Source organism: Fusarium vanettenii (assembly GCF_000151355.1).
Source record: "Fusarium vanettenii 77-13-4 unplaced genomic scaffold NECHAsca_98_unmapped, whole genome shotgun sequence".
Classification (NCBI taxonomy): Eukaryota; Fungi; Ascomycota; class Sordariomycetes; order Hypocreales; family Nectriaceae; genus Fusarium; species Fusarium vanettenii.
Genome location: NW_003315791.1, coordinates 23,440 through 50,890, shown reverse-complemented (window position 1 = coordinate 50,890; position 27,451 = coordinate 23,440). Strand labels below are relative to the sequence as shown.

At 49.1% G+C, this 27,451-nt stretch overlaps 6 protein-coding genes across 6 annotated transcripts; 3 read left to right on the top strand and 3 right to left on the bottom strand.

The window, feature by feature from the left end:
- Nucleotides 1–3,065: 3,065 nt before the first annotated feature.
- On the top strand, nucleotides 3,066–5,334 carry NECHADRAFT_89122 (uncharacterized protein; the record flags this gene model as incomplete). The annotated part of the gene is made up of 5 exons (XM_003039477.1): nucleotides 3,066–3,309; nucleotides 3,368–3,514; nucleotides 3,575–4,762; nucleotides 5,056–5,066; nucleotides 5,242–5,334. The coding sequence occupies 5 exons, from the start codon at nucleotides 3,066–3,068 to the stop codon at nucleotides 5,332–5,334; spliced, it is 1,683 nt and encodes a 560-aa protein (XP_003039523.1).
- Nucleotides 5,335–5,802: 468 nt separating this feature from the next.
- NECHADRAFT_89121 (uncharacterized protein) lies at nucleotides 5,803–9,759 on the bottom strand (the record flags this gene model as incomplete). Its single annotated transcript, XM_003039472.1, has 6 exons — nucleotides 5,803–7,101; nucleotides 7,155–7,484; nucleotides 7,533–8,072; nucleotides 8,106–8,912; nucleotides 8,979–9,140; nucleotides 9,205–9,759. The coding sequence occupies 6 exons, from the start codon at nucleotides 9,757–9,759 to the stop codon at nucleotides 5,803–5,805; spliced, it is 3,693 nt and encodes a 1,230-aa protein (XP_003039518.1).
- Nucleotides 9,760–11,601: 1,842 nt separating this feature from the next.
- NECHADRAFT_89120 (uncharacterized protein) lies at nucleotides 11,602–12,522 on the bottom strand (the record flags this gene model as incomplete). The annotated part of the gene is made up of 2 exons (XM_003039471.1): nucleotides 11,602–12,195; nucleotides 12,244–12,522. 2 exons carry the CDS (start codon nucleotides 12,520–12,522, stop codon nucleotides 11,602–11,604), a joined length of 873 nt encoding a protein of 290 aa, XP_003039517.1.
- A 446-nt stretch (nucleotides 12,523–12,968) lies between these two features.
- On the bottom strand, nucleotides 12,969–13,787 carry NECHADRAFT_56027 (uncharacterized protein; the record flags this gene model as incomplete). Its single annotated transcript, XM_003039470.1, has 1 exon — nucleotides 12,969–13,787. The coding sequence occupies one exon, from the start codon at nucleotides 13,785–13,787 to the stop codon at nucleotides 12,969–12,971; it is 819 nt and encodes a 272-aa protein (XP_003039516.1).
- A 1,564-nt stretch (nucleotides 13,788–15,351) lies between these two features.
- On the top strand, nucleotides 15,352–16,274 carry NECHADRAFT_89118 (uncharacterized protein; the record flags this gene model as incomplete). The annotated part of the gene is made up of 4 exons (XM_003039476.1): nucleotides 15,352–15,441; nucleotides 15,493–15,648; nucleotides 15,743–15,865; nucleotides 15,945–16,274. The coding sequence occupies 4 exons, from the start codon at nucleotides 15,352–15,354 to the stop codon at nucleotides 16,272–16,274; spliced, it is 699 nt and encodes a 232-aa protein (XP_003039522.1).
- A 6,986-nt stretch (nucleotides 16,275–23,260) lies between these two features.
- NECHADRAFT_89117 (uncharacterized protein) lies at nucleotides 23,261–23,835 on the top strand (the record flags this gene model as incomplete). Its single annotated transcript, XM_003039475.1, has 2 exons — nucleotides 23,261–23,489; nucleotides 23,546–23,835. The coding sequence occupies 2 exons, from the start codon at nucleotides 23,261–23,263 to the stop codon at nucleotides 23,833–23,835; spliced, it is 519 nt and encodes a 172-aa protein (XP_003039521.1).
- Between the last annotated feature and the right edge of the window lie 3,616 nt (nucleotides 23,836–27,451).

The window sequence follows — 27,451 nt, the reverse complement described above, 5'->3', positions numbered from 1 at the left end:
ATTATTTATTAAAATATTTAATTATTCTCTCTTAATTTATATTTTTAATTTTAAGTATTATTACCTATATCCTTTATTTATAAAATAAAGGGCCTTTTAGGGTAATTTATTCCCTTATTTATTTATTTATTACCTTATATTAGATAAAATATCTAGTTTTTTAATTTATTAAGGGTATAACTAAGGTAATTATATTTATATTTATTATTAATATATGCCTTATAGTTATAATTATTTTATTTATATAGTTATTCTTAATAAGCTTATTTTATAATTTAATTATTATTAGGGTAATTATTATAATTCCTTTTTTCTATAAGGTAGACCTTATTAAGGTCGCTATTTCTAATATAATTAATATAGTCTTATAAGATCTAGTCTATAAGTCCTTAATCTTCTCTAAGGTATAATTAGATATTTTAATATTATTTCTTATTTTTTTATTTTTTTATATATATAAAGAAATTAAATCCCTCTTTTATTATTTATTTAAATCTATTATATATAACTAAGATATATTTCTTATATCTTAGGTATATATCTTTATTATAAAGTATTACTTTTATATTAAGGTAATTTCTTTTAAGGGCTTATTTTTCTTTTATTATAATTTTCTATATAATAATAATAAATTATTATTTAAGGGTAATAAATTTATTTCTTTTAGGTATAAAATAGGTATTAGCTATATTAATCTCTTTATTTTATCTATAAATCTTATATTAATAAGTTTTATAAGTAAGGTAAGGCTTATTATTAGGTCCTTATAGTTATATAGGGAAATAATTATTTTCTTATTTATTTTAGATATATATATTATAATAATAATCTTTATAAGAGATTTATAAGATTTCTTTATATTAGGGGTATATTAATTAGGTATATTTATTATCCCTTATATTATAATATAGTCCTTATTATAAGTTTATAGCTATTTCCTTATAATATATTAAATAGGGATATCTCTTATATCTAAGTTATTTTTTTCTTTTTATTTTATTAATCTAGAGGTTTTTAATTCCCCTTAAGTAATTCTAAGGATTTATTTTTATTATTTCTTAATTTTATAATTATTTTATTTATATTTATATATTACCTTATATAAGTCTTTATTATATTATATTTCTATAATATTAATAGAGTTATATTAATAAAAAACTTAATATCCCTTTATTTTATATTATAAATATAATTTATTATTAGGCTAATATAATAAAGGAATTAAAAAATAATTTATTTTTTTTTTTTTTTATATTTCTTATATTAATAATATTAATATAATATCTATAAAATACTAAGGTATTCCTTATATATTAGGTAGGTTTATATATTATCTTATATATTAAATAATACTTTTAGGTATTATAGATTTTTAATTATTATTTAATAATATATATAGATATATATATCTTATATATTAGTAATATTTATATATTCCCTTATAGTCTAGATATATTATTTTTATAGTAATCGCGGACTCGCTGCTGCTGCCTCCGGTTTAGCGGCACCGCCCAAACGGGCAAAGCGCTCTCGCCGCCCACACTCCCGACCATCCATCACGTGACTCGTTTCTATATAAGACGGCGACCTCCTCGGCCCCTGTGAACATGTATCTTTGACTTCTGCTTCCTTCCATCCTCCGCCCATTTGTATCCACCATTTCAACTCTTTGGAGACCATCGCTGTCTTTAGCCCCAGCCCCCCTCCCCCTCCTGCCGCGTCATCGTCCTGCATTGAGATGAAGCTCTGCGGGAATCGATCGATCAAGGCGATACCTGCTCTCGTCTCCAGAGCCAAGTTTTGGACGGCATGAGAAGAATACTACCACTAATAGTAATCCTATTCTCTGTTGCCTTTGCCTACTCTGTGGTTCGTATGGCTTTTCTTCCCGCCCTTTTCTCACGGAGTCTAATAATGACTGATAGCCCAGAAGAGTTCCCCTCGCTGGACTGCCTCGCTGGACTGACCCGCAGCGCTTCAACGCTTCCCAAGCAGCAGAGCATCTCACGGCGATGCTTGTCTTCGTGAGGCCTCTAGCAGCGCCTAGCCAATGGCAGAAATGCCGCAGTGGTTTATTAATCCCCTCCTAACCCCTGAAAGCATGATGGTGGATGGTACTATCTCGGGCCTGCCTCCTGAAACTGGCACAGGTGGCTACGGAGGCTTCCAATATGACCTTGCTCCCCGATTGGTCCCCTGATCCGGGCGGAGAGTGAGGTCACAACTCGCTTGGCGGTGTCCGAGTCACCATATCTCTGCTCAGGGGTTGCCGAGACTTCCTGCCGCTTGGGGGAACGACCCCTCGGCCCGGCGCCGCTTGCGATGGCTCAGCGGCTTCGAAATCGAGAATAGGCCAGCGAACTGAGAGGGATGATTGGGGGGTGAGGGGACGGGGATGCGGACCGGGACGGGCGCATTTCGGCGAGTTATTGGTGTTGCACGCATGTCAACCCCGTTTGTCTCACTGTTGTAGGTTCATGAGGCGTTTGTGACGGCATCTGGTGCTCTCCCGTCCTCTGAATGGCTCAATAAGTTCGTGGCTGTGGGCGACCAATATGCGTAGGCGCGGCGTTGAGCTCCATCACGGTCAGACGGAAGAGCTAGTGCTGCCGGGAACTTTCTACCCGATGCTATGTGACCGCTTGGAAATGACGCGTCGTGCGTGAACAGCCAATAGGCATGAAAACCTTCCTCATCTGGCATCTCCCCGAGGACTCTGCCTTGCCAACGAGTGGCGCGAATCCCTGACGGTGTGCGGCAAGCTGAATCGAGGGGGGCATCATGTGTTCAGCATAGCTGCCTTGGTGTGGCCCGGCAGTGAAATGATTGGGACGAAGGAGAAGCAGTTACGTGTCTGCCTCCATCCGATCCATCACCATCTTGGAGAACACAGGGAGGCAGCAGGGAGGCATCGAGCTGGGTGCCCGCAAGCGGTTACGACTCATGTTGCCGCATGGTTAAGCAGCGAGCATATAAGCCGGATAATGCCCGCCTATCTTCACTTGGCTGTGCTTCGAACACTAAACCCCTTTTCTCTTTCCCTCTCCGCACTCTGCAACGCAAGCATGGCCTCGGCGACTTTTGACTCTGAACAGCGGAAGCTGCCGCAAAGCCTCACTCCTCCTGCCTCTCAGCCAGACACGGTATCTTTGCAGAAGAAGGCCCTCTCGGCTCTCGGAAAATCCAGCGACACAGCGATTTGCATTCCCTCTGATGTCGAGTCTGACACTGAAGATGAAAATGACGAGAGTCGAGAACTCAGAAACTTGCACTCTTGCGCAACACGTGCCAGCACCCCCGATTATCTAGGTATGTCTGACGTTGTGGTGCTCCGTTTAGGTGGAAGGTTCTGACAACAGATGCCCAGATCTCACCGGCATTGAATATGGCGCAACTGAACCAGAAGCCATCACTGGCGTCGTCACTGCGCCAACAGTATTCCTAGCTCAAGCGGAAGCCGCCCCAGCTTGGCCGAATGAGACACAAGCGTCTCACCTCGCTGATGCTGAACCGAGTTAGCAATCTTCTTGTGAGATGAATCACATACTCACCGGAGATACGTCTGCTTGTAAAGGTGTCGATTTTGTAACGCCTCCTACTAGCCCTGAAAGCCAGCCGTACCCAGTTGCGGCAGGCGGGCAACAGCTTCGGCCCGTACCAGCCAGTCAACAGAGCAACATGATGGTCGATGCTGTCTTTGACCATGACGCTTGTCATAACGCCCAGGGTCATCCGGATTCCCCCTCAATTTGCACACACTCTTCGCGGACTGCCAGCCCCGTCGAGGTGGTCCAGGCATCACTCCAGGAAAGCGAAAAACCCGCCGGCAATTCGTCTGACGATGCCACCCCTGAAGCCCGCAATTCATCCCTGACAGCAAGGATGTCACCCGAACCGCATCGGGGACAAGACTTGGGCGACGCAAGCTGCGGGTCCAGCGATCCCGAGTCCGAGGCCGCAGATGGTGGACCCGGATCGCCGGGCAAGGCCCGGTCATCTCCCCAGTTGCCGTCCCCGCGCCGTCCTCGTCGCAGATCCCCACATGTGCATACAGCAGCGCAAGAGGAGGACAGTGACGCAGATACTGAAAGCTCCGGCAGTGAGGATGGTCGCGATATTCCAGAATATGCGCGTGACGAGGACTATTGTCCTTCGCCTCCAGAGGTTCAAGGATCTGGCTCGGAAGACGATGATGTCGACGGTGAAGAACATCAAGATCACAAACGCCGCAGGGTCTCTAAGTCTCATTCCTGTTCGGCACACAATGCGGCTACCAGTGCCCGGGATTCTCGCCGAAGGAGGCGATCCACAAGAGCTTTCGCACACTCATTGAGGGAGCGCGACACATCGACACTCGGCTTGTCAAGTCCAACACCACCGCGTGCAAGATCTGCTCCCTCCGAGGCCAGTGCGGTTCTTGCTCGGTTTCAGGAATGGCCGCTCGAGAACGTTTCAATGAAACGCGTTACCGAAAATGGCAAGACTACGTTTCAATTCCAGTTTGATTGGCCCCTTTGCACAAATCACCCAACTGTCGCCGGTATGATGCCCGATTCAACCCGCTCGGTTGCGACAAGGGAAACAACCAAGCGAGCCCCTGTAGGACGGGCTAAGTATTCAGACGATGAAGATAGCTTCCTCATACAACTGAAGGAAGAGGAGCAGCTTGGGTGGGCGGAGATTCGTCGGCGTTTCGCTCAACGTTTCCCCGAACGAGGCGGCTTGAGTCTGCAAGTGCACTACTGTACGAAACTCAAGTATCGTAGGAGAACTTGAAGTCATCATGCTCTTCTAGGTCGGGGGTCTTTGAGATGGTTGGGATGTACCTTAAACGAGCCAAGGAGCGCTGCAAAACGCATTGTTCCTTGGTATTCGAGGTCATCTGCGTGCACAATTGCTTGGAGTTGTTAGTCGGGTGATCTGGAGGGCGTATGCCTCGGTTCTATATATGAGACCGTAGTCCGTAGCTAGATGCTCAAAGTATATGCTATTTCGTTTAGCCCAATGGAATATCGATGGGTATAATAATCACCCCGGTAAACTACTCCGTCCTAGGAAGGTCTGATGTAAGTGCCCGTATGCTAAAAGATTCTTAAAACGGAGGCTCTTAGGTATTGCTAAAGTCTTTAATGGCGAGGTTGAAGGGGCACGGTTGATTGGTATCCTCAGCAGTAAGACAGCATCACAGTCGATATATGGAGAAGAACCGCGCCTTCATAGGTGGATAAAAGTTGATCCAAGCATGTCATGCAAGGACCCGAAGGCCACGATCGGCCATCGGGAATTGTGGGTACATTCGATGCCGAGCCGGCCTCCGCTCCCGCCGAAATGTGAGCCCCGTACAGCCAGAAAACAGGAGCCGTCCAACAAGCAATATGGATTTATCTGCAGCCACTAGCCTCTATCTCAGAATAAAGCATTTACCAAATAAACACCACCCAAAGAATGGCCAATGTTTTTCAATGTGAAGGAACCATAGCTCACATGACTCCCGGTGCCAGACAGTTCTCGTTTGGTCTAGAAGGCAAGAACGCCACTGTCCATTCCAATATAAATTTTGCTTGGCCCCTACGACCCTCCGAGAACAAAGTTAAAAGGAAATTATAGAGAAAGAAATGATGCTGGCTTTTTCTAATAGCACATCTAAAGCTCGATAAATACAGGGCTAGCCAGCCAAGGTAGGAAATAGTTGCTAGCCGGGATTCCTGCTTCCAAATCAAACAGAACCAATTTCGTAGGTCACTACTGAGAACTGGAAAAGGGCTGCTTGTGACCAAAAAGATAATTATGCCTGCCTCCGCTCTAAGAGAACTTCATCACCAGCACACGACCTGAAAGACAGCCGATAGCGACCGTTGATCCGACAACAGCGGATTGCCCCTCTCGATAGTCCGGAGGTAGCCAAAGCATCTCCTTTCCATCTTTAACAATCCATACACCGTCGGTGCTTATACCCCAGCCAGAATGGCGAACACCCCGTAAGGTTATTGCAGTCGACTGATCATCAATGGCAGGCTGTAGAGCCGGGTGATCCAGGTTTAGAAGTCCAATGTCCGTGGAGAGGAGAGAGTTTGTCGTTGGATCGAATGAAAGGCGACATAACATTCTCCCAACGTCGAGTGTTTGCACGCACGCGCCCGTGGCCGCGTCCCAGATCTTGACCGTGCTGTCGTCCGAGGCCGACGCGAGACGCTGGCCATCTGCCGAGAACACCACCGAGCTCACCCAATCGCCATGGCCCTCGAGCGTCTGCACGCACGCGCCCGTGGCCGCGTCCCAGATCTTGACCGTGCTGTCGATCGAGCCCGACGCGAGACGCTGGCTATCTGCCGAGAACACCACCGAGCTCACCCAATCGCCATGGCCCTCGAGCGTCTGCACGCACGCGCCCGTGGCCGCGTCCCAGATCTTGACCGTCTTGTCGTACGAGGCCGACGCGAGACGCTGGCCATCCGCCGAGAACACCACCGAGCTCACCAAACTATTATGGCCCTCGAGCGTCTGCACGCACGCGCCCGTGGCCGCGTCCCAGATCTTGACCGTGCTGTCGCCCGAGGCCGACGCGAGACGCTGGCCATCCGCCGAGAACACCACCGACCTCACCGAATCGCCATGGCCCTCGAGCGTCTGCACGCACGCGCCCGTGGCCGCGTCCCAGATCTTGACCGTGCTGTCGCCCGAGGCCGACGCGAGACGCTGGCCATCCGCCGAGAACACCACCGAGCTCACCGAACTATTATGGCCCTCGAGCGTCTGCACACACGCGCCCGTGGCCGCGTCCCAGATCTTGACCGTCTTGTCGTACGAGGCCGACGCGAGACGCTGGCCATCCGCCGAGAACACCACCGAGCTCACCCCACGGCCATGGCCCTCGAGCGTCTGCAAGCATGCATTCCAGTCTGATTCCATGCTCGGCTTTAACGTGATCCAGTTTGGCTCTTCTTTTTCGAAGAGCTCTCTGATTAGGCTGTGGGTGGGACTGAACACGAGTGCTGATGCGTAGGCCTGTAATGGAGCAATCTCGATCGCCCGCTTGTGAGAAAGAACAAAGCGGCGCGCGTCTCGAAGGAATTCTGTTAGTTGTCGCGCTTCCTTGGTTTTCTGCTAACATGTCAGACCGTCTCTAGTTTATAGATGAATTTATAACAACTCACTACTAAAGCTTCGAGCTTCTGCACTGCCATAACCCCCTCCGGCAAGCTACGTAATAGACCGAGAGATTCTAACCAATATAGATATTTCCTTCGAAGGAACTCATGGACGATCCCCGCGTCCTGTAGGTCCTTGTCACTCATTTTCACCTGGGGTTCCGAGGCGTCGAGATGGTCTACCCAGAAGACGCAGGAATATCCTATCGAAGCCAATGGGTCAGGGTCGGGCGGCGAGACCTGATCGGTGGGAAATCCCGGGACGCCCAGTGCGTAAACGTCACGCTCGAGAGTCTCCGAGAGAGCCTCCAGCGACTTGGAGAAGATGGCATAGTGCTGGTGTGCGGCGCCAGAGGGCAGGATTTAGTCGGATGCCTTGTTAACCAGGAAGTCTTTGGCTGATTGATGCACAAAGTAGATGACACCTTCTCGAAGAGTCAGGAAAGAACCGCAGGAATCAATGATTTGTGGCAGGTCATCGTAGTCGTCCTCCTCGAGCGACTCAATAAAAACCTTTAATTCCTCCAATGTGATAGGTCGGTATACGACTGAAGCGATAGCCAGTATCTCCTTGCAACTTTCTGCATCACTCGAACCAGAGATTTGTTCCATCATTCGATTGTAGAGTGGATCAAGTCCTGATGGGAATAGCTTCAACTTGGAGAGTGTATGCCGTTTTCGGACCACCTTGGGATCTGCAAGCTCTTGACAGACCAAGGCGACCCAGAGAAAGGTGCCATCAGCATTAGAGACTAAGTGATTTTCGACAGCCTGGCTTGTTTCCTTGTCGTATCTCTTCTCGCGTGCCAATTGATCCACCTTGTATCCAATGTATGTATCGACAGCCTTGGAGATGGAGTCTTGGTTCAGCTCGAGCTGAAGCCTGACCTTCTGCTTTGTACGGCCGAGTTTCTCTTCAATGTCCTGCTAGTTGCGACTAGACACGATCCACTTGACGCGAGAGGACTTAGCGATTAAGTCGAGCAGCTGATGTCGATTTGTTTTGCATTCGTCGAGGGCATCGACAACCAGGATAGCACCGTCCAAAATCGGGTCATTGAGCATGGCTGCAAGAATCTTGGATAAGGCTTCCCAGGCATTCCCGTCCTCGAAAAGCTGCTTACCCGCATGATCGTGCTTCTCTCGAACATGTGAGATGAGCGACGGCTGCTGGACAACGAGCAGATAGATCAGACCGCGCAGCACGGCCGTCGCATTACTGAGTCGTGCCTCGGTGGCCTGGCAGAAGAAATAGGACAGGTGCCTGTCGGGGTCCTTCCCCAGCTCGTCGATGATGCCGCACAGCAACATCGTCTTGCCTTTGCCAGGGTCGCCTTTGATCCAGAGCAGCTGGCTGTGGGGATCGTCACGCCACCGCCGGAAGTCGTCATGGTCGAGGATCCAGCGGTATGAGTCCCTGAGCAGGCCGCCCTTTGTAGCTTCGATGCGCGTCTTGTCGTCGCGAGGGTCAGTCTCGCGCAGGTCTTTCAGACACTGCTTTGACTCCTCGTCTTGGTGTCTCTTCTCTTGGTGTTGCGTTTGCGCTTCAATGGCTGAATGTACGCCTTTGATGGCCGAATGAATGTCTTGGAGCTTCATCTCTATAGCGCTAGCGGTTTCGGTGAGTTTCCAGAGTCGCGTCTTGCTCTCTTCGGTGTTGTATTGTTCCATGTCTCTTTGCATGGCAGCCTCTGCTTCCTTGATCTCGTTGAGCTGGCCAGCCCAGTCATCGTTCTTGAACAGATCCGTTACAATGACGCCAACCTAGTGCCGGTGGTAAAGGCAGACGCTCTTTATCTGATATGAAAGAAGTTTCTCGTAGAGCTGCACGACGTGCTTCTCCAGTTGGATTCGCAGTCCCGCGGAAGATTGCTCGGCCTTGTTCTCGTCGAGAAGTAGGGACACTAAGTTCCAGTACCACTCCATTCTTGACAGGACGTAGGCGATGCCTTTGCGGTTTTCGCGAGCCTCGGTGATGGGGTTCGAAAGGATCTAGCAACTGTCAGCAGGGGATCATCGACCGTTCTGTCTTCGGTTGGGAAAGTTATTCACACACCTCTAGCCCAAGGCAGACGCCGACCCAGGCGACGGCGGCTTCTGGTGCGACCTTTACCGCGTTGTCCATTATTCCCCTCACCGCTTGTATTGCTTGCAAGCCTTCATCGATGCCTCGCTTGATGGACGCTTGCTTCTGCGTCCGATCTAGTCCAGCCTGCACTAACTGTTGCATTTGGCCGCATCGTGTCCCCGGAGTCTCTCCTATCTCATTGTCTGTTGATTCGCGAGGAACAGAGCTCGGATCGTTCTCGTGCAGCTTGGCTGATAGGATCTTCTCGTACTCCCCGACCAGTTTGAGCTCGTTCGCTTTGAGCGCATCGTAGGCCTCATTCCAAAGTCGCTCTTGTAGGCTCGGCAGCGACGAGGTTTTGGAATCCGTCGAGGTAGGTAGAGAAGAAGACGTTGGCTGAGATGTCGGTCGGGTGGTTGGTTGGGACGGAGACCGAGATGGTGTCGGCGAAGGTGTTGGTGACGAAGCCGAGGCGGATTCTTGAGGGGCTTGTAGCAGTCTTCTAGCCCTGAATCTCACTTTCTCGATCAAGCGAGGCGCCATCGTCACAGAGGACACCTTAATCCTGTTGCGCGATATGACGATAGTAGCGAGATGGCTTCTGCTCCGATGGATGAGTCGGGATGACGATGGAGTGTCACGACTGACAACTTGGGCAGCAACATCTTTGCGAGATTTCTCGTGCGGGGAGAGGAGGCCTCAGCAGCTGAAAAGGATCCCTGTAGCATGGTGCAGCTTGTGAGTCCAATAGGATTGCCGAGTCGTGAGATGTGCAGCTACGCCAAGTCAATCGCAGGGCTTGTCGTGTTGAGGTGGAAAGTGCAAGGCAAATCAGGTGGGGAAAGAGGTAAGAACAGGCTGGCTCGATTTTGCCATCTGGTCCCGAGATCCATCTTTGTCTTGACTTTGCGCTGCCACTGGGGCCCGGCTGACAAGAGATGAGTTGCCCTCATTGCGGGGCCAGTAGGACAGTGTTCATGTGACCAAGGTTCGTTGAAGGAAAGCGCTGAGGAGAGGGGGTCAGTCAATAGGTAACACAGTAGATGCCTGCCTGACAAGGCTGTGGCATGGCGGAGTTGCGCTTAGATCCCTGCTAAGGAAGAGAACGCGCGCTTCGTGCCATTCAGTGGATGTTGCAGCACCTTGCTGCAGGCTGCAACTGTTACCGACGGAGAGTAGAGAATCAAGTTCTACCAGAGCACTTCGCTTGCTCTCTGTCACTAAAATCAGACGGGACGCGTTGCGGACGCGTTGGATATTCTCTTATCGGGGGTTACCTCTAGTGCACGCACGTGCATCAACCCACCCTTAGATGGAAGGCAAGGAACGGGTCGTCCGCCCCACGGCGCGCCGTACCGTCCGGGCACCACCGCAATCTTTACTCCTTTGACTCCACCAAGCGGGTATCCATGTGATAGCGAGAAACATTAAAGATAGTACAGCGGCTTCGTCAAGGCCGGACTTATCGCGACGACACTGTTTCGCCGTGTTCTGAGCTTTATCGGCATTGCCGTGATGCCCAAGACGCGGGTACACCACGCCGCTTGACACCAGGCACCGAAGGCTCGCCCGCAGCCGGTAGCCGTGGCAGTAGAGCATCTCACCCCACGATATGCAAAACACGGCAAAGAGCCCTGGCCAGGCGTCGAGACTCGGGCTGGCCACTCTTCTATTTTTAAGTCGGCATCTTGGAGTTCCAGGAGCACACCACACCTTGGGGACTCCTAGGTACTCACACATCCCACCGATCAAGATCAATGCGACTAAGCTATTCCCAGCAGTAACCATATTCCCTCCCCGTGTACACGGAACGGCCTTCTCGCTTAACAGGATGGAATTCGCTTATAAATTTATTGGAGATGAACCAACATTTTTTTTTAATCCATGGTTGAATCCGATTTAGATCGACAGGCCAAAGCTCGCTAGTGATTTGGGGGAGGGTCACATGACCATTCCATCCTCATCGACTCGTTTCCCCCACCCTAGAACCTTCCACACCATACACGTCGTGCTCTATTAAGACACGCGAGAATTTATATCCTCGGTTAGGGGACCTATTGATTAAGAACGAGCGTAAGAAACACGCAGAGTATCCCTGTGATGCAGGATGAGATACACTCGGCCCCTTGTTGGCGGTGATCCCGCTTGCACTGGCCAATCACTAGACTTGTGCCGTCCTGGTCATCTTTTCTAGCATATTGGAAAGGCAGTAATTTCCATGAGAATTGGAGAGCTTTGCATCTAGATTAAATAGAGGTAGACAATTTATTTCATTCTTAACACTAACACTCTACACAGACCTTTACCAGAATAAATCAAAGAGATTGCACGATATCACCTCCCTTGATACCATTGACAGCTATATAAAACTATAGAACCGACGATTCACCCGCTGCCAGATAAGTGTCGTCTGTTGCTCGAGGCTATGACCGCGGGTTGCGGCAGGGCTGGGCCAGGGAGAAGTGCTTGATCCTCATTCAGGCTTGCTGAAGATTGGTTGTCATAGACAGAGTCGTTGAGGCCTGGTTGGCGACTTGGATTCATCTCGAGATCCGAGTTTCCACCCGTTCGACGAGATTTCCCGTATTCGGTCTCCGCAAGTCGATAACCCAGGGCCGAGCTCATGATGTAAAGGAACCACTGCAGGAACTTCGACGCTGTGTAGTATCCAGCAAGCGAGAGCCCAAGTAGTAATGCTGAGACCAGCATAAGAAGCAAGGTCAGGCCCAATAGAAAATCTGCGGTTTGTTTCGGACCCCCCTTGGATAGCAACTTTCGGGAAGCGAGAAGTATGGATCCAATGGCGGCAGCTTGGGAAGTGAATGGCGCAACGTTGTCAAGCTGGAGGGGAGGAGGAGTTCTCGAAACCATGGCAAGGATAGTAATGCCTGTTATTTCCAAGCATTCGAGTATGATAAGCCATTTCAGCCACGATCCTTTCCCGATACCAGCTGCAAATGGATAGATAATTGCAATGATCTGGTCATCACATCAACAACGATACGCTTATGGAGGGGTTTAACGAACCTGGACTATGGCGGCGCCCCAGAAGGATATGGTATCCAGGATGGTAGGGATAGCTCCCGCAAGAAACTTGGGAAAGTTTCCAGGCCGGCTATGCTCGATAGAAAAGAGGATCAAGGCCACTATCTCTAACAGGCCCCATACCATCATGAACCATACCAGAGATACCTTTCGCGACCTCAAATGCTTGCGTTTAAGAAAGGCAAAAAGGCAGACAGAGAATAGAGAAGATCCAGACGTTAAATAGGTCTCAGTGACCTGATTTCGTGTAAGACTTTGCATTTTTATCGAAGTGGGTCGGATAGGGGTGGATTCATACTGGCGTTGAGACCTGATGGCGAGGGGATTCTAGGTCTCATTTATGTTTGCGAACAAAGACCGGAGCAAGGAATGGCTCCACTATACCAGATAGCGCGTGATTAATGAAACAAAAGAACCAACACAAAGATGGTTGTGTGCCTCCACCCCTCGTCGGTTGCCAGTCTCAGGGGTTGCGGGATCGTGATGGGCCATAGACGAACACGGCAGTCGCCCGAGACCAAAGCCACCTATATGCTCAAGCAGACCAGCTTACGCCATCTTCATATAAGTCTTTGGCCAAAGTCTCTAAGATTATGCCGACAGGGTTGTCCTGTCGGGTATCACGGAGTAATGAGTGGAATTGCTTAACCTTCATAGCGGCAGACTAAATACAGTAGGGACTGACAAGACGCCCCTTGACCTCAGCTCTAACTACGGCGATTTCTACTGCCACTCTGCAGCGAGTCTCTCTTGCGCTGCTTCTCCTTAAGGAGGTCATCCACCCATCGGCCGCAGTTCTCTACTGCAGCAGCCGGGCAAGACCTATGTGGCAAAAGGTACGATATGATCTCCGCCGGACTGAACTCGGACTCTGGTACCTTCAAGGCAAACTCATCCGCTTGACCCTCTACCTCCCCATCATATTTACCCTGCACCGCTAGTTGCCCAAATATGAACCTAAAAATATCTTTAGTGATGTCTCTATCGGCAAGCTGAAACTCAACCTCCTTATCAATTCGACCAGGACGCGTCAACGCCTCGTCCAAGTTTTTGGGATAGTTAGTGGTCATGATAAGGACTCGGTCTTCCTGAGAGGCAACACCATCAAGGACGTTCAGTAAGCCCGAAAGAGTGACCCCCGTCCTCTTCGGCCTCGCGTTTATGCCATTGTCCGAATCTTTCGAGTCGAAGTCCCTAGAACACGCAGCTCCTGCTGCATCAATGTCCTCCAGCAAGATAATACATCTTTCTGGGAGGTCGGCGAACAAACTCTTCAGCATTCCATCGTTTACACTAGGGATACTAATAACATAAATGTCCATATCCAATTCACCGGCGACTAATAGGCTAAAACTGGATTTCCCCGTTCCAGGCGGCCCATGAAGGAGGTATCCTCGCTTATAGGAGATTGAATAGTCGGAGTACCAGCATCTGGCTTTAGGGTCGAGGAAATCTTGAATATCCTTGATCAAAGGTTCCTTTTGTTGCTTGTCGAGAATGACTATCGATAGAGGCCGAGCAGCCATTGCTTTCTCCTTTCTCTAGTATTCATCGCGATGCCCATAGATGATCGTCTTATTCTTTGATTCGTTGAGGTATATAGTTCGACATTCTTCTAGGAGATCCTTTAAGATCGAAGATCGCCTAGCATAGGTGATAGAGATTTGCTCCTCTCTATGGTAACCACGCTCCACCATTATAGTCCGGTAGTGAAGCACGTTGAATTTATACCAGAAGAAAAAGGAGCCTTCCTATGGGGCGTATTTAAGAGTCTTCTTCCCTTCGAGGTGTTTCTCGTGTGTTGAATTTTGCTTTGTTCGGATCTTGGCGAGCATAGAACGAGCAGCGTTATCTAATCGACGAGATGAAACCTAGGTTTGTACTATCTCGTACGTTTCGTCTGATCGTTTGATGTAGATTGTTGTTGCTTTAGGGGTTAGCCTGGACTATGCGGGTTTGGTTTCGGTGACTAACTGCAGCGTTGGATGAACCAATCTCTTAATTCGAAAACATACGGCTTTAAGAACGCAACCAAGGCAAAGAGACACATGAACTAAGTGTAGCCAGTCAGGTTGCTATTGAGGGCTTGACTGGTAGCATTGGTGATGTTTGTGAAACCAGGAAGGAAGAGGTCCAAGACAGACATATGTTGAGATAGGGCCTCTTGGATAAGAGGGGGGCTGAGGTTGCTGAGAAGCATCATGACGAATAAGTTAGAGAGTAAAAGATTGCAAAGTGGTAAGTCTTTGGAAGTATGTGTTGGACGAGAGGGAAACAAGCACTATCTAAGTGGCAACGTCTAGCGTTCTTATTCCTTTCAGAGCTCACATAATTGATGAGCCGAGATGGAAACAGGCTAAGGGATCAACAGCGTTGATATGAAGGCCGCATGAAGAGCGACTAGGCGTTGTATACACGGAACTATCTACATCAAAGTACGGTCATGGCGAGGTGCGCTGCAAGAACCATTAACCAATAACCCATCAAATGCAGCTCGCTCTCTTATTTTGACTTAGCTCAATGTTTATAGGGTGGTGTGGGTCTCGGTTAGAACCATATCACCTAGCACGGCGCGGGTATCGCAATCACATCCTATTGGGCAAACCCACTTGGCTACCATTTTCATGTGTGGTCCGAGAAGAATACTATCGATCATGCTGTGTTAGATTTTTCGATGAACTAGTTTCCAAAGCAGACTTGCTTATGATTCCATTTTTCTACGTTGAGCAAGTCGCTATGAGTTAGATGAGCCAGGCTATAACCATCGTTATACAAGATACGAATAACTATACCGAATAGCATGGCTAAACACCCGCAGTTACAAATCCCGTGACATCCCCAGCCCCGCACGGAGTCCCGGTTGAGTGCATCATTGCTCCAGCCCCAAGTGCCTGAGTGCCCAAGTGCCCAAGTGCCCGAGTGCCCGAGTGCCTTAGTGCCTTAGTGCCTTAGTGCCTTAGTGCCTTAGTGCCTTAGTGCCTTGGTGCCTTGGTGCCTTGGTGCCTAAGGCAGCATTGCATCAGCTGGGCGACGATTGAGGGAGTGAGCTAGGCATCCCTTGGGGAAGGAACAATTCTCTCAGTTTCACCCATGGCAGTACAAGATTCTATTCAGTGCTTTGCATGCTCCGTCCAGTTCTTGAACCCTGAGCTATGTTTTGAGCATTGTCGACTTTATCAAGTAAGAAGAGATCATAAACATTAGCTATATACTGACTTTAATATATGGCAGTATGAGGCCACGTTATTGCTTGCAAAGGGGAAAGAGCTTATAATTGAGGCCCTGGGTCATGATCTCTCTGTCGAAATCATAGCGCTGCTTGCTAGAGCACAAGATCTTCTTTCTCACCACGGTTCACTCGCAATACCCCTTGCGCCGCTCGACGATGTTAGTCGGCAACGTTAGCCCGCGGCTAGCTATATGGATTAAGACGCGGCTCTTGGTTGGGAGAAGGAACCTATGCCAACTACAATTGAGACAGAACCAAATGGTTCAGGCAACGCAACACGCGACGCCGTCGGGCTTTAGTGCCCTCACAATGATTGTGATGGTGAATCATAGACCTTCTCTAGATGGCAAGACCTTAAGCGATACTATGCTCTACGTACGGAGCTCAGCGTGCAATGCCCCTTCGTGACGTCGCTGATCAGCGCATAGATTACAAAGGCTGTGTCGAGTGCAAGTTTTGTGCCAGTCACATTACTTTGAAGGAAGCCATGGCTCATACTTGCAAGGATGTCGCGTCTTCCCAAATCATGCTCATCAAGAGGCAGCGGCGAACATGGCGCAGAAGACTACGTGAGGACATGACGAAGGTTCGATTGTTGAAGAACAATGTCAAGAACAATGTCAAGCAACTTAACCACGCCGCCGGATCATCCTCGTACGGAGAAGAGCCAGAAAGTCCAAGCGATTGTCCAAGAAACGCCATGATCACTGGTCCGGCCAATCTCATGTCGAGTATTGCCGGTGCAGAAGGGTCAGCTCCGAATGCCACAATTCCGCCACCATAGGAAACCCCATCGCTTGCTTCCACTATCACTTCCGCGAGGTCTGTCCTACCAATCAGTGTAGATGACCTATCGATAGGCGATTTCCTAACTCAAGCTCCAATATATTCCCTCAACCCATTTGCACAGGTCGAGCCAGACCAGGCAGCAGAATCTCAACCAAATGACGCCCCAATATATGCGGAAGGCTCGTTTGCCGCGAACTGGAAAGGGCAGGCTCGATTGGGCTTCACTGGACAGATCGATGCCCCAATCTACTCATTGGCATCATTCGCCCACTCTCCGTCCATGCATGCAGAGGAGCCAGGTTCACAAGCGTTATGGAATGCGATGCAACCAGGACCGATATAAAATACCGAGCTGCGTCTACACGTTATGCACATACCACTTCGTCAAACACGAGCCTAACATAATCCATTAGTAGTTGGTGAGGCGTTTGCTTATTTAGTCGTGGTGTTTCGGCTTGCGGTCTTGTTCTTCAAATCGTAAATGATTGTCGAGCCTTGGATGATACGAAATGAATGTCGTCGGTCGTGTAAAATTATATAACTATGTCAGCGTTTTGCAGGGGCATCTAAAGTGCAGACTTACAATCCACCAGCCTCCATTTGAACTGGGATAGGGTTTCCTCTCTGCTTTAGAGCAGGTTTAGGAACCTTAATGAAGCCATTCGAGGCTTAAGCTCCCTTCAAGCGGCCCGACAATAGAGAATCCAGATGAGCGCCTTCGGTCAACTCTGCTTGGGATCCAGGACTGAGAAGATGAACAATAATGCGATCTTTTTGGCCAGGTTCCAACGATAGGATAAAGTAGTAATAGGGATCGGGTCCGAGGGTGGTATACAATAGAACATCGAGTCGGTCGAGGTATGGTTCAAGGATCGGTCGCACACGCTAGCCAGAGTCAGATAGGAATATCCAAGTGTACTTAATTTGCTGACCGGGTTTTTAAGTAGTCTGAGTTTCGCAATAGATAGGCCGTCGACGCTCTCGGTAATCCCGCGCTTCTCTAGCTCGGGGACTAAACTTCCTATTATTGCATCATGCTCGTACAGGTATCCGTGATTTGCGTAGAAGTCGACGGGCTCGCCCGTGCAAGGCTATTGTGAAGTCATCAGACAAGCCAGAGGCACTTGGAAGATAGCCGCTTGATGATCCCAAGGGTCGAAAGATGGGACCGCCAGTTATGAGGGGCGACGTCAGTGGATAGCACACGTGAGGCGCATCAAAGTAAAAACCTTTTTCCGAGATGCCGGTCTTTTCTCTGTGATTTAGGGATATCGCCCCTTTAAGTATAAGCCAATTCTACCGCCTAAGTTAACCGGGTCTTTTGGTGGAATGCCTTAATTACTGCCTAACCTAAATATCAACCCATTCCACGCACTCAACCCAAGGTGCTTCTTTCTCCAAGGAAGCTACACCGCATAAGTTCTGCGCACTGGTAGCCAAGCTCCGCCATATGAAACGAAAGGAGGCTCACTAACTTCTATTAGTTAAAAGGACGGCTGAAACAAATATGAGCACGATCGCCGAGTGTCCTAGCTATGGAGGCTCTGGCATGCGGGGAAGCTTTATCTGCGGCAGGTGCAATGGCTCTAGAGAAATATCGGTGTCATCGGCCCAGAATCCCTCGGGGTCTAAGTCTGCTGTGGCTGTCTGGTTTCACTCTCTATGGTTGAGACACGGACTTTTTTACTAGGAGGAAGTGAAGAAGGAGGATTGAGGGCAGTGTAATGAATGTGTATTTTTGTCCAGACCACGGCGATTCGATCTGCTGTCATACTTTTCCTCGTCACGTCTAATCATAATATCACAGTTACCCTCGGATACTGCTCCAAACGAGGGAGGCACTTTTGAGAGTTAACTCGAGGCTCAGGTGCCTATGTGCCCAAGTGCCCAGGTGCCTAGGTGCCCAGGTGCCCAGGTGCTCAAGTGCCCAGGTGCTCAAGTGCCCAGGTGCTCAAGTGCCCAGGTGCCAGGTCCCACAGCTTAGCAAGGGATACCACCGTCCTCCAATCAAAGCCATTGTCCAAGCATAATCAGAGCCGTTGGTCACCGAGGAGACAGCCAACACCCAATCTCAATGTGATCCCGTTACAGTACGCAGCGAGGTTCACGATTACCATGCACTTTAGGCAGCTTCGAGCACAGTTGGGGATAGTAAAGAAAAAAGTTGATGAGGAGATGGAATTTCCGGGGTAAGAGATATAAATAGCTGCAGAATTACTCGCTAGAATTTCGTGGTGATCAACTCACACGTTGCTGAGCAACGAAGTATCAGTCCTCTTTGTTAACCATCCGAATCCTTTTTCAGGATAAGCACAAATTCAGGAGAAGAAGGCTTCTGCAAGTTTTATGGCCACTTTATGAATGAGCATACAGCGGCAAGCTATTCCAAGTGCAAGAAATGCAAGATGCGCATCCATGTCTGCCAGGCCGGTATGCATAACGAGGGTAATGGCTAGAGGCTATGTGATGTTCCGTATGGCTGTGGCTCAAAGCACTACCCAAGCACAGCTAGACAAGCGCGTCCTCTCGCTCCGACTAAGTACGCGTCGACTTATCCCCAGTATGAGTCTCCACCTGAGGACGAGATACTCGCCAGCCACTCGACCCCTGAAGCCAGCCGCACCTCCCCTGGCGACCCAACCTACGTGTCCGTTACTAATAACGGACACTATTTATAATTTTATGGCCACGATGGCGAGCTGATATCGACCGTTAGATCTTATTGGCAGCAGACGAGTATCCTCTACCAGGGAGTGGAGGTTGGGGCCTGGCAAATGGTAGACGACACAGGCTTTTCGTACTACACTTGGACTTTGGATGCGCACGACAGCCAAGACGCCCCGGCGGAAGCAGAACAAAGCGAAAGATCACGTGGCAAATAGGTAGCGCATGCGCCTCAGCCTACCTCCCATGGACGCACGCTCTCTATGGAATCCATCGATCCTCTGCAATGGAGCGAAGAACAGTTCGATATAACTTCTGCAATAGCAGGGCTTACTATTAGTGAAAGAGCTTAGTCTACCTCCCATGGACGCACGCTCTCTGCGGAATCCATCGATCCTCTCTAATGGAGCGAAGAATGGCTTGGGGGTAGTAGCTCCGGTTAGGTCCATTAGGTTGAAGACTTGAGTCCCGGAGAACGCGTGCTCGGCTCTGCCCGATTAGGTAGCAAGAAGGGCACGGTAGTTTTTAAGCCATAGGGTAACGGTGAAAAAGTGACCTCGTTAAGAAAGAGCTAGGTAAAAGTGGAGGGCGGTTTTATTTTTGAGAGTAAGAAACATAGATATACGTTTTTTACGAAGGAGATTAAACCCGCGAAGAAATAAAAGAAGGTTATGTACGGAGAAGAATTTCCTCTTTGTTTTCCCCTTATTTTTTTTCTTTCTTTCTCTTCTTTATAGGTTTATAGGGGGGCCTTCAACAGGGAACCAGTGACGAGATAGCGGGCCATATTTACCCCGATACTCACAAGAAAATGATGAAATAACCGAGATTGACCCTTGTCCCCCTGTCGTTGCTGCCCACCTAGATTGTGTAAATAGCAACCGTCCTCCCACTAAACAACCACTCTTTCGGTTGAAACATGCCAGAAGCAAATATCGCCAAAAACCTAGCTAGCCATGGCGAATAACGACTCTCGTTCGGTCTCGTTCGGATCTACAATATCAACTTCTATCTCCTCGAGCGATCGATCGTCCAATTCCTTAGCCTAAGACTGGCCTCTCGACAACGATGATACGCTGGTACTAAGCCCTGCCGATGTTTATCATACTTTCTATGACGGAAAGGCGACGTGGGAAGAGTTCTTAGACCAGGCGAATAGAATAACCCCAGGTCTCTGGCCAGCAGATGCGCTGGATCCATGTATTATTCTAGCAGACGTCCCGAGTGTGCCAGAATAGCTGCCTCGCCGCGATTGGCTGTGCGGTAGGCTATGCTAGGAACTCCCTCTCGACGTCGGAGGTACTACATGCGAAGATCATAGTCCCCATAGCAATGCAGCTCGTGTCTATGGTCGCCGACTTTCGTTTCGATTATAGATCAACGATCCGATCCGCTGCGATGTGCGCCTAGGTGCAGCATCATGCGCCTTGGGTGTTGGTTCGAAGATAACCAGCAGCCTTGCTATACTAGTCATATGCTGGTTATACATCCTTTCGGTTCGACTCCTTGAGATGCAAGGTCGGCAGGTACGATACAATATGGATCGGTTGTGGCCCGATACGTCTTAGCGCCGAAGCGGGCATGTTGTCGATCTCGATCTCGAAGGCGCGTCGCCCTCGCTCATTAGGTGGCTTTGCGCGATCCTTAGTCCTAAGATGGGTTGGCGGGCCAAGGATCAAGGACGACTACCGCTATGGGCAACTTCTTTCACGGCAGACGTCCAACTTAGCATTAAGGCTTTATCCCTAGCTGTAGAAATCCGTTTGCCCCCAAACTATTCTGAAGCTATGGAACTTCTCATCGAACTATGCCGGCTATTTAATCTTGGAGCCGATGCGACCGGAGCCTCTCGCTTGGAACCGATGCAGCCCTATAAGGCGTCGTTCCTAGCCGCACTGGTGCTCCCTTTTTATAACTTCACGAGGCTTTAACCCCGGCTACCTCCTCCATATCTTAGCAGGCCACAGAGAAATGGCACATTTAAAAGTTCTCATGAGCAGAGCATTCGGAGGTATCTCGATGATATCCGATATTTCATAACTCTTAGCATTTATCCTCCTTCGATTGGAACCATTCTTTGGAGTATCTTTTGGCAGCCGGATGTGGATTGCAATCTGGTTAGTCCGTGGCTCGCATCCTTCTTGGATACGCTGGAGCCAATCATCAAGCAGAAATAAGTCGAGGTTATAGTAAAGGTCTTTCTTTCCCGCCGGCCTCGAATTGCCATTTGGTGGGTGGCTCTCTTCTTGCTTGGCGACCTGGCTATCCTTGACTGGATTTAACGATACGCAGTGAAGATAGAAGAGAAGTATGGATCCGGCTCGTTATCGCCACCAGATCCGATGGTGTCTGCCTGGACCGGATCCAAACAGTTATTCTTAGATCTTAATAAGGATTCTCTTTATATGGAACTATCCGATCTAGTATCTAGAGCCGACCTCCTTCGGTGCCATTTCGATCTTAAACTTCAGAATTCGGCTGGCTTAAATCTATTATGGCGACCCTTTGGATATATACAGAAGGGGCGAGTTAAACTCGAACTTTAGCCGCTACTCGAAACCAAGTATACTCGCAAGTATTATTCATTCACCTAGTACCTTAATAAGAAGCAAACAATCTCTAACAAGGGGTTTCGAGCATATACCGGGCAAAACGTGAGGAACGTGCCGGACAACTTGGGAATACGCACCTCCTTCGCCGAGTCTCTAGAGAGAAATCGCTAAGCCATTAATATTCGGCCGTCAAAAGAGTCTACTCTTAGGATGATGTCTTTTCTGGTAGAAGATACGGCAGGTAGTCGTGATTGGGCTAATGCTGATCTGCCAAGAAAGCACGAGTAACTCAGCTGGCTGCGGGACTGGGAAGGCGTCGATAGCATCGACGGAGCAGCAGTGGGGCTCGATGAGGAATCGGCCAAACCTCTATCATGGTTCCTTGAGGAATGGATTAAGGGAAGATATGACTAACAGAGGGAGTAGTGAACCGAGTGTACAGGGTGCTCCAGGAATTTGGCTCACAGCTTACATGGGATCTCTGAGTCATCGTTGGATTATCGCTTGATGATACATCCGCAGTGGACCACGAGGTCCCGAGCCCATTTGTGTAACCATCTGCGAGCGTTGCGCCCTTTCTCAGGAGGCGAGAGGGGGAACCAGTCCAACGACATGAATCCGAGCGGGTCTTTGGAAGATAATTTTAGAAGCCTTGGTAGCACTTGTTTGTCCCTGGCGGCTGTTCCTGGGCTAATTGCAGTAACCCACTTGTCGGCACCAAATGGCGTGCATGTGGGCGAGACTCTAGTCCCTCAACGAGGTCACAAATGCCTCGAGTCATACAGGTCAGGTAGGGCACGGTACGGCTGAGAAAGAAAGGGAGTCTGAGGACCGACACATAAGAGTAGTCTTAGGGAGTTTAATTTAGAAGTCTTGGATCTTTTTTTACCATTGGTGAAGCAGCGCGCTGTCGTCCTAACTTTAGCATGGCCAGTTCTAGGCTAATTTTAGAAGACGCTCAGCCTGCCCGTGCTTTTTTTCATCTTTTTTTTCATCTTTTTTTTTTTCAGGTTGACAGTTAAGTGGTGTCCCTGTAGACTCCCCAAAAGTCCACGGGTGCCTACCCCTGGTGTGCACTCATTAGCGAGAGACGCAAAAGCGATATTCTATAGTTCGTCGACGTCTTTACAGATTCCTGCATTCTCAAAGCATTCCACGGAATTATTTTTGTCTGACTGGGGGCGTGCGATTATTATGTGGATCCGATGAGACGTACCTCAACTCCTTCCTGTTCCCAGGAACAGACCAATACTGTTTCCTGACTCCGTCATGTTCCTGGGAATGGAATAATTCTGCTTTCTCGATCTAGTCTGTTCCTGGGAACGGAGTAATCCTGCTTTCTCATTCTGACTGTTCCTGGGAACAGAGCAATACTGTTTCCTGACTTCAGCCTGTTCCCAGGAACAGAGGAATACTGCTTTCCCACCTTAACTCCGTTCCTGGGAACGGGGTAATCCTGCTTTCCTGTTCTTACTCTGTTCCCAGGAACAGACCAATACTGTTTCTTGACTCCGCCATGTTCCTGGGAACAGGAAAATTCTGCATTCTTGATCTCGTTTGTTCCTGGGAACAGAGCAACTGCTTTCTCCCTGACTCTGTTCCCAGGAACGGGGCAATCTTACTTTAGTTGTTCCTAGGAACAGAGAAATACTGCTTTCTCACTCTAGCCTTGTTCCCAGGAACGGGCTGGCAAAGACATCTTGGATGAGAGGTCATACGCGCAACTACGCTGAGGCCATCACGGGCAAAGCGTGCAGGGGTCTTCATGCAAGTAATGCTGCGAACGACGATCGGCCTCCAACAGGGCTGTATTTTCGGAGGCTCAGGAGTGGGGCACTGCCTTCATCGGATAATGCTTCTCACAGACCTGTCGACACAGCAGCCTAAGTCGCAAGTGGGAGGCCGCATCATCGATGGAGTAGAAGGTCCTCAATTAGGCCATGCAAGCCCCACATTTCGGTTCTTAATGTGGCTGTGCGGACTCGTCCGCTTACGTATGTTGTTGCCGACAACGGGTGCTCTGTTGTCCCGATGTTTTTCCCTTAACGAGCTCTCAACACCGATCATCCGTCCCCTCTCGCACAAATCCATCAGCCTCCATGGGAGAACTTGAGAGGCTGCGAGAGCAGCTACAGAGAGAGCAACGCCTACGCGAAGAGGAGCAACGCCGACGCGAAGAGGAGCAACGCCGACGTGAAGCGGCCGAAGGCCGCGCCCTCAAGGAACAACACCAACGAGAAGAAGAACAACGCCGACGCGAAGAAGAGCAACGCCGACGCGAAGAAGAGCAACGCCGACGCGAAGAAGCCGAGAAACTCGCAGACGCATCGCGACTATTAACACTCCAACCATATCTCGAAACATGCCATTCTCTCAGCCTTAATATCGAAATACTGACCGACCGTTCCCTAACGACACAAGGGGACACGATAAACCCGACCGGCCGAATTTATCCTCGACGAATCATCCCGTGGGCCATATTTGCAAGGGAATAAGAATATGTCTGGGATGAGCTTTCCTATATCCCCTCCTTTTCTTCCCAAGCCGTCTTCCCGTCTCGGCATTAATTAGACTATGTGAGAACCCTGCTTCGCCCGGTCAGCAGCGAGATTAGACTCCGAAATAGCGAGCGAGACGTTGTGGAAAATGCCGTCTAGAAGCTGATGGACGCGACGTATAATGACTCGTCGCTGAGATGTCATCTTGGCCTCGATGGTACGGTGACCTTTGAAAGCCACACGAACCTCGGTATTACCGATAACTCCCTCTCCGAATCGATGGAGCAGGTGTCGATTGGTTCTAGACCGCCTAGCCGGTTGACCCGACGTCGACGGAAGGTATGGGGGAAGGGTAACCGAGGAGATTAGTTCTGTATATACTGGACCTCGGATGATTAGAATATCCCTGCCGTTGCGATCGAGTATAAGGCGCCATATAAGTTGAGACGCGACGAGATCGTTACTGGGCTGGTCTCTGAAATCTAGCCGGATCGTGACGTGATTAACTAGGAGGGTGGGGGATATGAATTCGCAGCGAAGCGACTTGCCACTGCCGTCGTTACCTAGCTCTTCTCCTATATAATAGGGAAAGGCATCTAGCATAGGTATGTATACACTGGGGAGGCATATATTTTCCTCTATATTCCAGACGACCCTTCCTGCGTCTATTACTCCGTCAGCGTGCTAAGTCTAGACGTCTAAGATGGTGACGAGACGAGACTCTATTATACTGCTATTGCGTAAGCCTTTGCATTTATGCTTTAGGCCATCTGATCTCCGCCACCCTATCAAGCCTAGCATGACGCTGCTAAGCATCTCGATACATGGGCAGTGGAGTACGAGGACGTATTGCGAAGTATACCGGAAATAGATCGGAAGCCGAGACGCGAGATAACTTATAAGGCGCAACGGTGGAAAGGGTTTATACGCTCTCCAATCCGGACGCGCTCCCGATGCTTGCCACCCCAGGACGTGGCACAGCAGCCAACCGACGACAGCGACGACGATGACGACGAGAGCCCAAGCCCAACGCCAAACCCAGGCGTTAGTCGTGGGGGTGCCTTGACTACCACAGGCGCCAGGTCGAGCGAGCTGCAGGAACAGGATGGAAGCGCAGCCTCGCAAGAGGGCACTAACATGCGACCAAATATTTAAGATCGACTATACTACACGCACGAGTGTCTCCGTGGACTCGAGTTTGGTGAGCCAATGGACCAGACATGCCCTAACTTTGCGGATCATAGCGATGCATACATTAACCGACGCGAGTTTCTTCAACTAGCACGGAATTAATTAGTAGTTGATCGCGGAAAGGATGCTGATTGCGTGCCGCTTTACTTGTCTAGTTCATATGGGTCACTCTTTAAATTCTGCCTCTCGTCATATGGCTACACACTTATGGCGAAAGGGGTAGAGGCAATAGACGCTAAGTATCTACTCTACGAGAGCAAGATATATAGTTATCTCGGGGAACTTCAGGGGAAATTTGTTCCGGTCTGCCTCGGTATTATCGACCTCATCAAGCCCTATTACTTCAATAGTGGAGTATACGAAGACTTTATATTCCTTAGTTATAGCGGGCGACTAGTATTGAAAGGATTGGGAAAAGTTAACACAAATATCGTCAAGGAGATTCTGATTGCACTCGGTCGATTATATTAACATGGAGTCCTCCACTGCGATGCTAAGCTACGCAACGTGCTCTACGATAAATATACTGGCAGATATATGATCGTGGATTTGATGCTAGCGGAACTCCGTACTCGATAACCTCTCGGACCCATGGACGTTAATAAGCGAAATCGGAAGAGGAAATGGACGCCAGGAAAGCATAAGAAGGACGCTTTTGTAGTTAAGGCGCAGTCCTTGCGGGCGAGTCTAACACAATAGGCCTTAGGTCTAATGACCGTGTTTTAGGGTAGCAAAGCTATGGATATGCTGTGATATTGAATATACTATGATGGAAGATACTATGATGCTAAATGTACTGGGATATTAAATGTGCTGGGATACTAAATGTATTGTGATACTGAATGTGCTAGCACTGAACGTACCATACCAGGGACTGTGCTATACTACTATGCACTATCCTAACTTCTGTGCTATGACACCATGTCCTATCCCAGAAACTAGTCTAGGATATAACGCGCTATCTCATAGCCTGCCCTGGCACATTGGGAGGTCCTAAAACTGGGACTAATTCTGTTGTCACCGGATTCAAGGTCAGATCCGTGGCCTAAAAATTCTCGTGTGGCTGCGATAAATTTAAACCGCGTACTCTTATCTAGATAAGGAAATACCCGAGACTTAGCCGCTCGAGCAAAAAAGCAGCCTCTGGGACAGGACCAATAACTTGCTACCCCTGGTTCTCGAACCTTCCACGCTCAACGTGCAGCGAGGAAGAAGGCGGCCATGCTTAGACTGTCTTGACGATACCAACCTGGGCAGTCAGCCGGATTCCATCGCTCCAGCAGTCCGGTTTATTCTGCCACTACCCACCAGAAGACAGAGCAATCCCTTGTCTACTGTCTGATGAGGCTAAGCAGAATAAGCCTACGATAGATACTCGAGAGGAGCGCCTCCACGAAACCACGCCTCCAAAGCGCAACATATCGCAGCCCTGGAGCTTAAATGGGGGCCGCAAGGTGCGTCATGCACGTACCGTCAGGTGGGGTGCTTCATATGCGACGTCTTTATAGGGAGCGGAAAGCTGCACGATCCTAGCCCACTCCGCTGACCAAGTGCAGCTCAAGGGGGGACCAAAATAGGTCCCTGGATACACAAAACGATAAACTAACAACACTAACATAATATCTACTAAAATTGGTGACAACGAGAGGAACTAATTATTTATATCCCGCCCCTAGGCCATGCTACTATCCTTGCCTCGTCAACCTTTCACGATGGCAATTGGTAAGCACACCCAGGGGGCTAAAAGAGACCGAAGCAATGAGAACTTTAAGAAGAAATGGAGTACTCTCAAGAAGAACGGCCTTAATATCCATTAGACTTATGATGCTGAGGTATATATATGCATACGTCGGAGAGGTGAGAAATATGAGTTTAAGTCTACTGAGAAGGCTTTGCCGCTGTCGGACAAGGAAAAGGTTAGAACGTGCCTAAGTGGCAGGCGGATTACCACTGACAGAGCGCGACAGAACGAAAGCTTCCCTCTGCCAGTGCTCGTGACCGCTGCTAATGTTGCAGATGAGAGGAGCGATCTCAAATTCTCCACGTCGGGAAAGGAACGGGGGCGGGGAGATGACCTAGAGCTGTGTGTAGGAAGTCCGTCAACTGGGCCCGAGCAGAGCAGTCCTACTGGTATAGAAGAGATATAAGAAAAACATTCTCTACTATTGCTTTGGTCCCAATTCTCATGGCGATAGCTTGTGATAATGGCAATGTCAGGAGAGAGGCAGAGCGGGCCAGAAGCTGACAACCACCGCCGCGATGTGGGA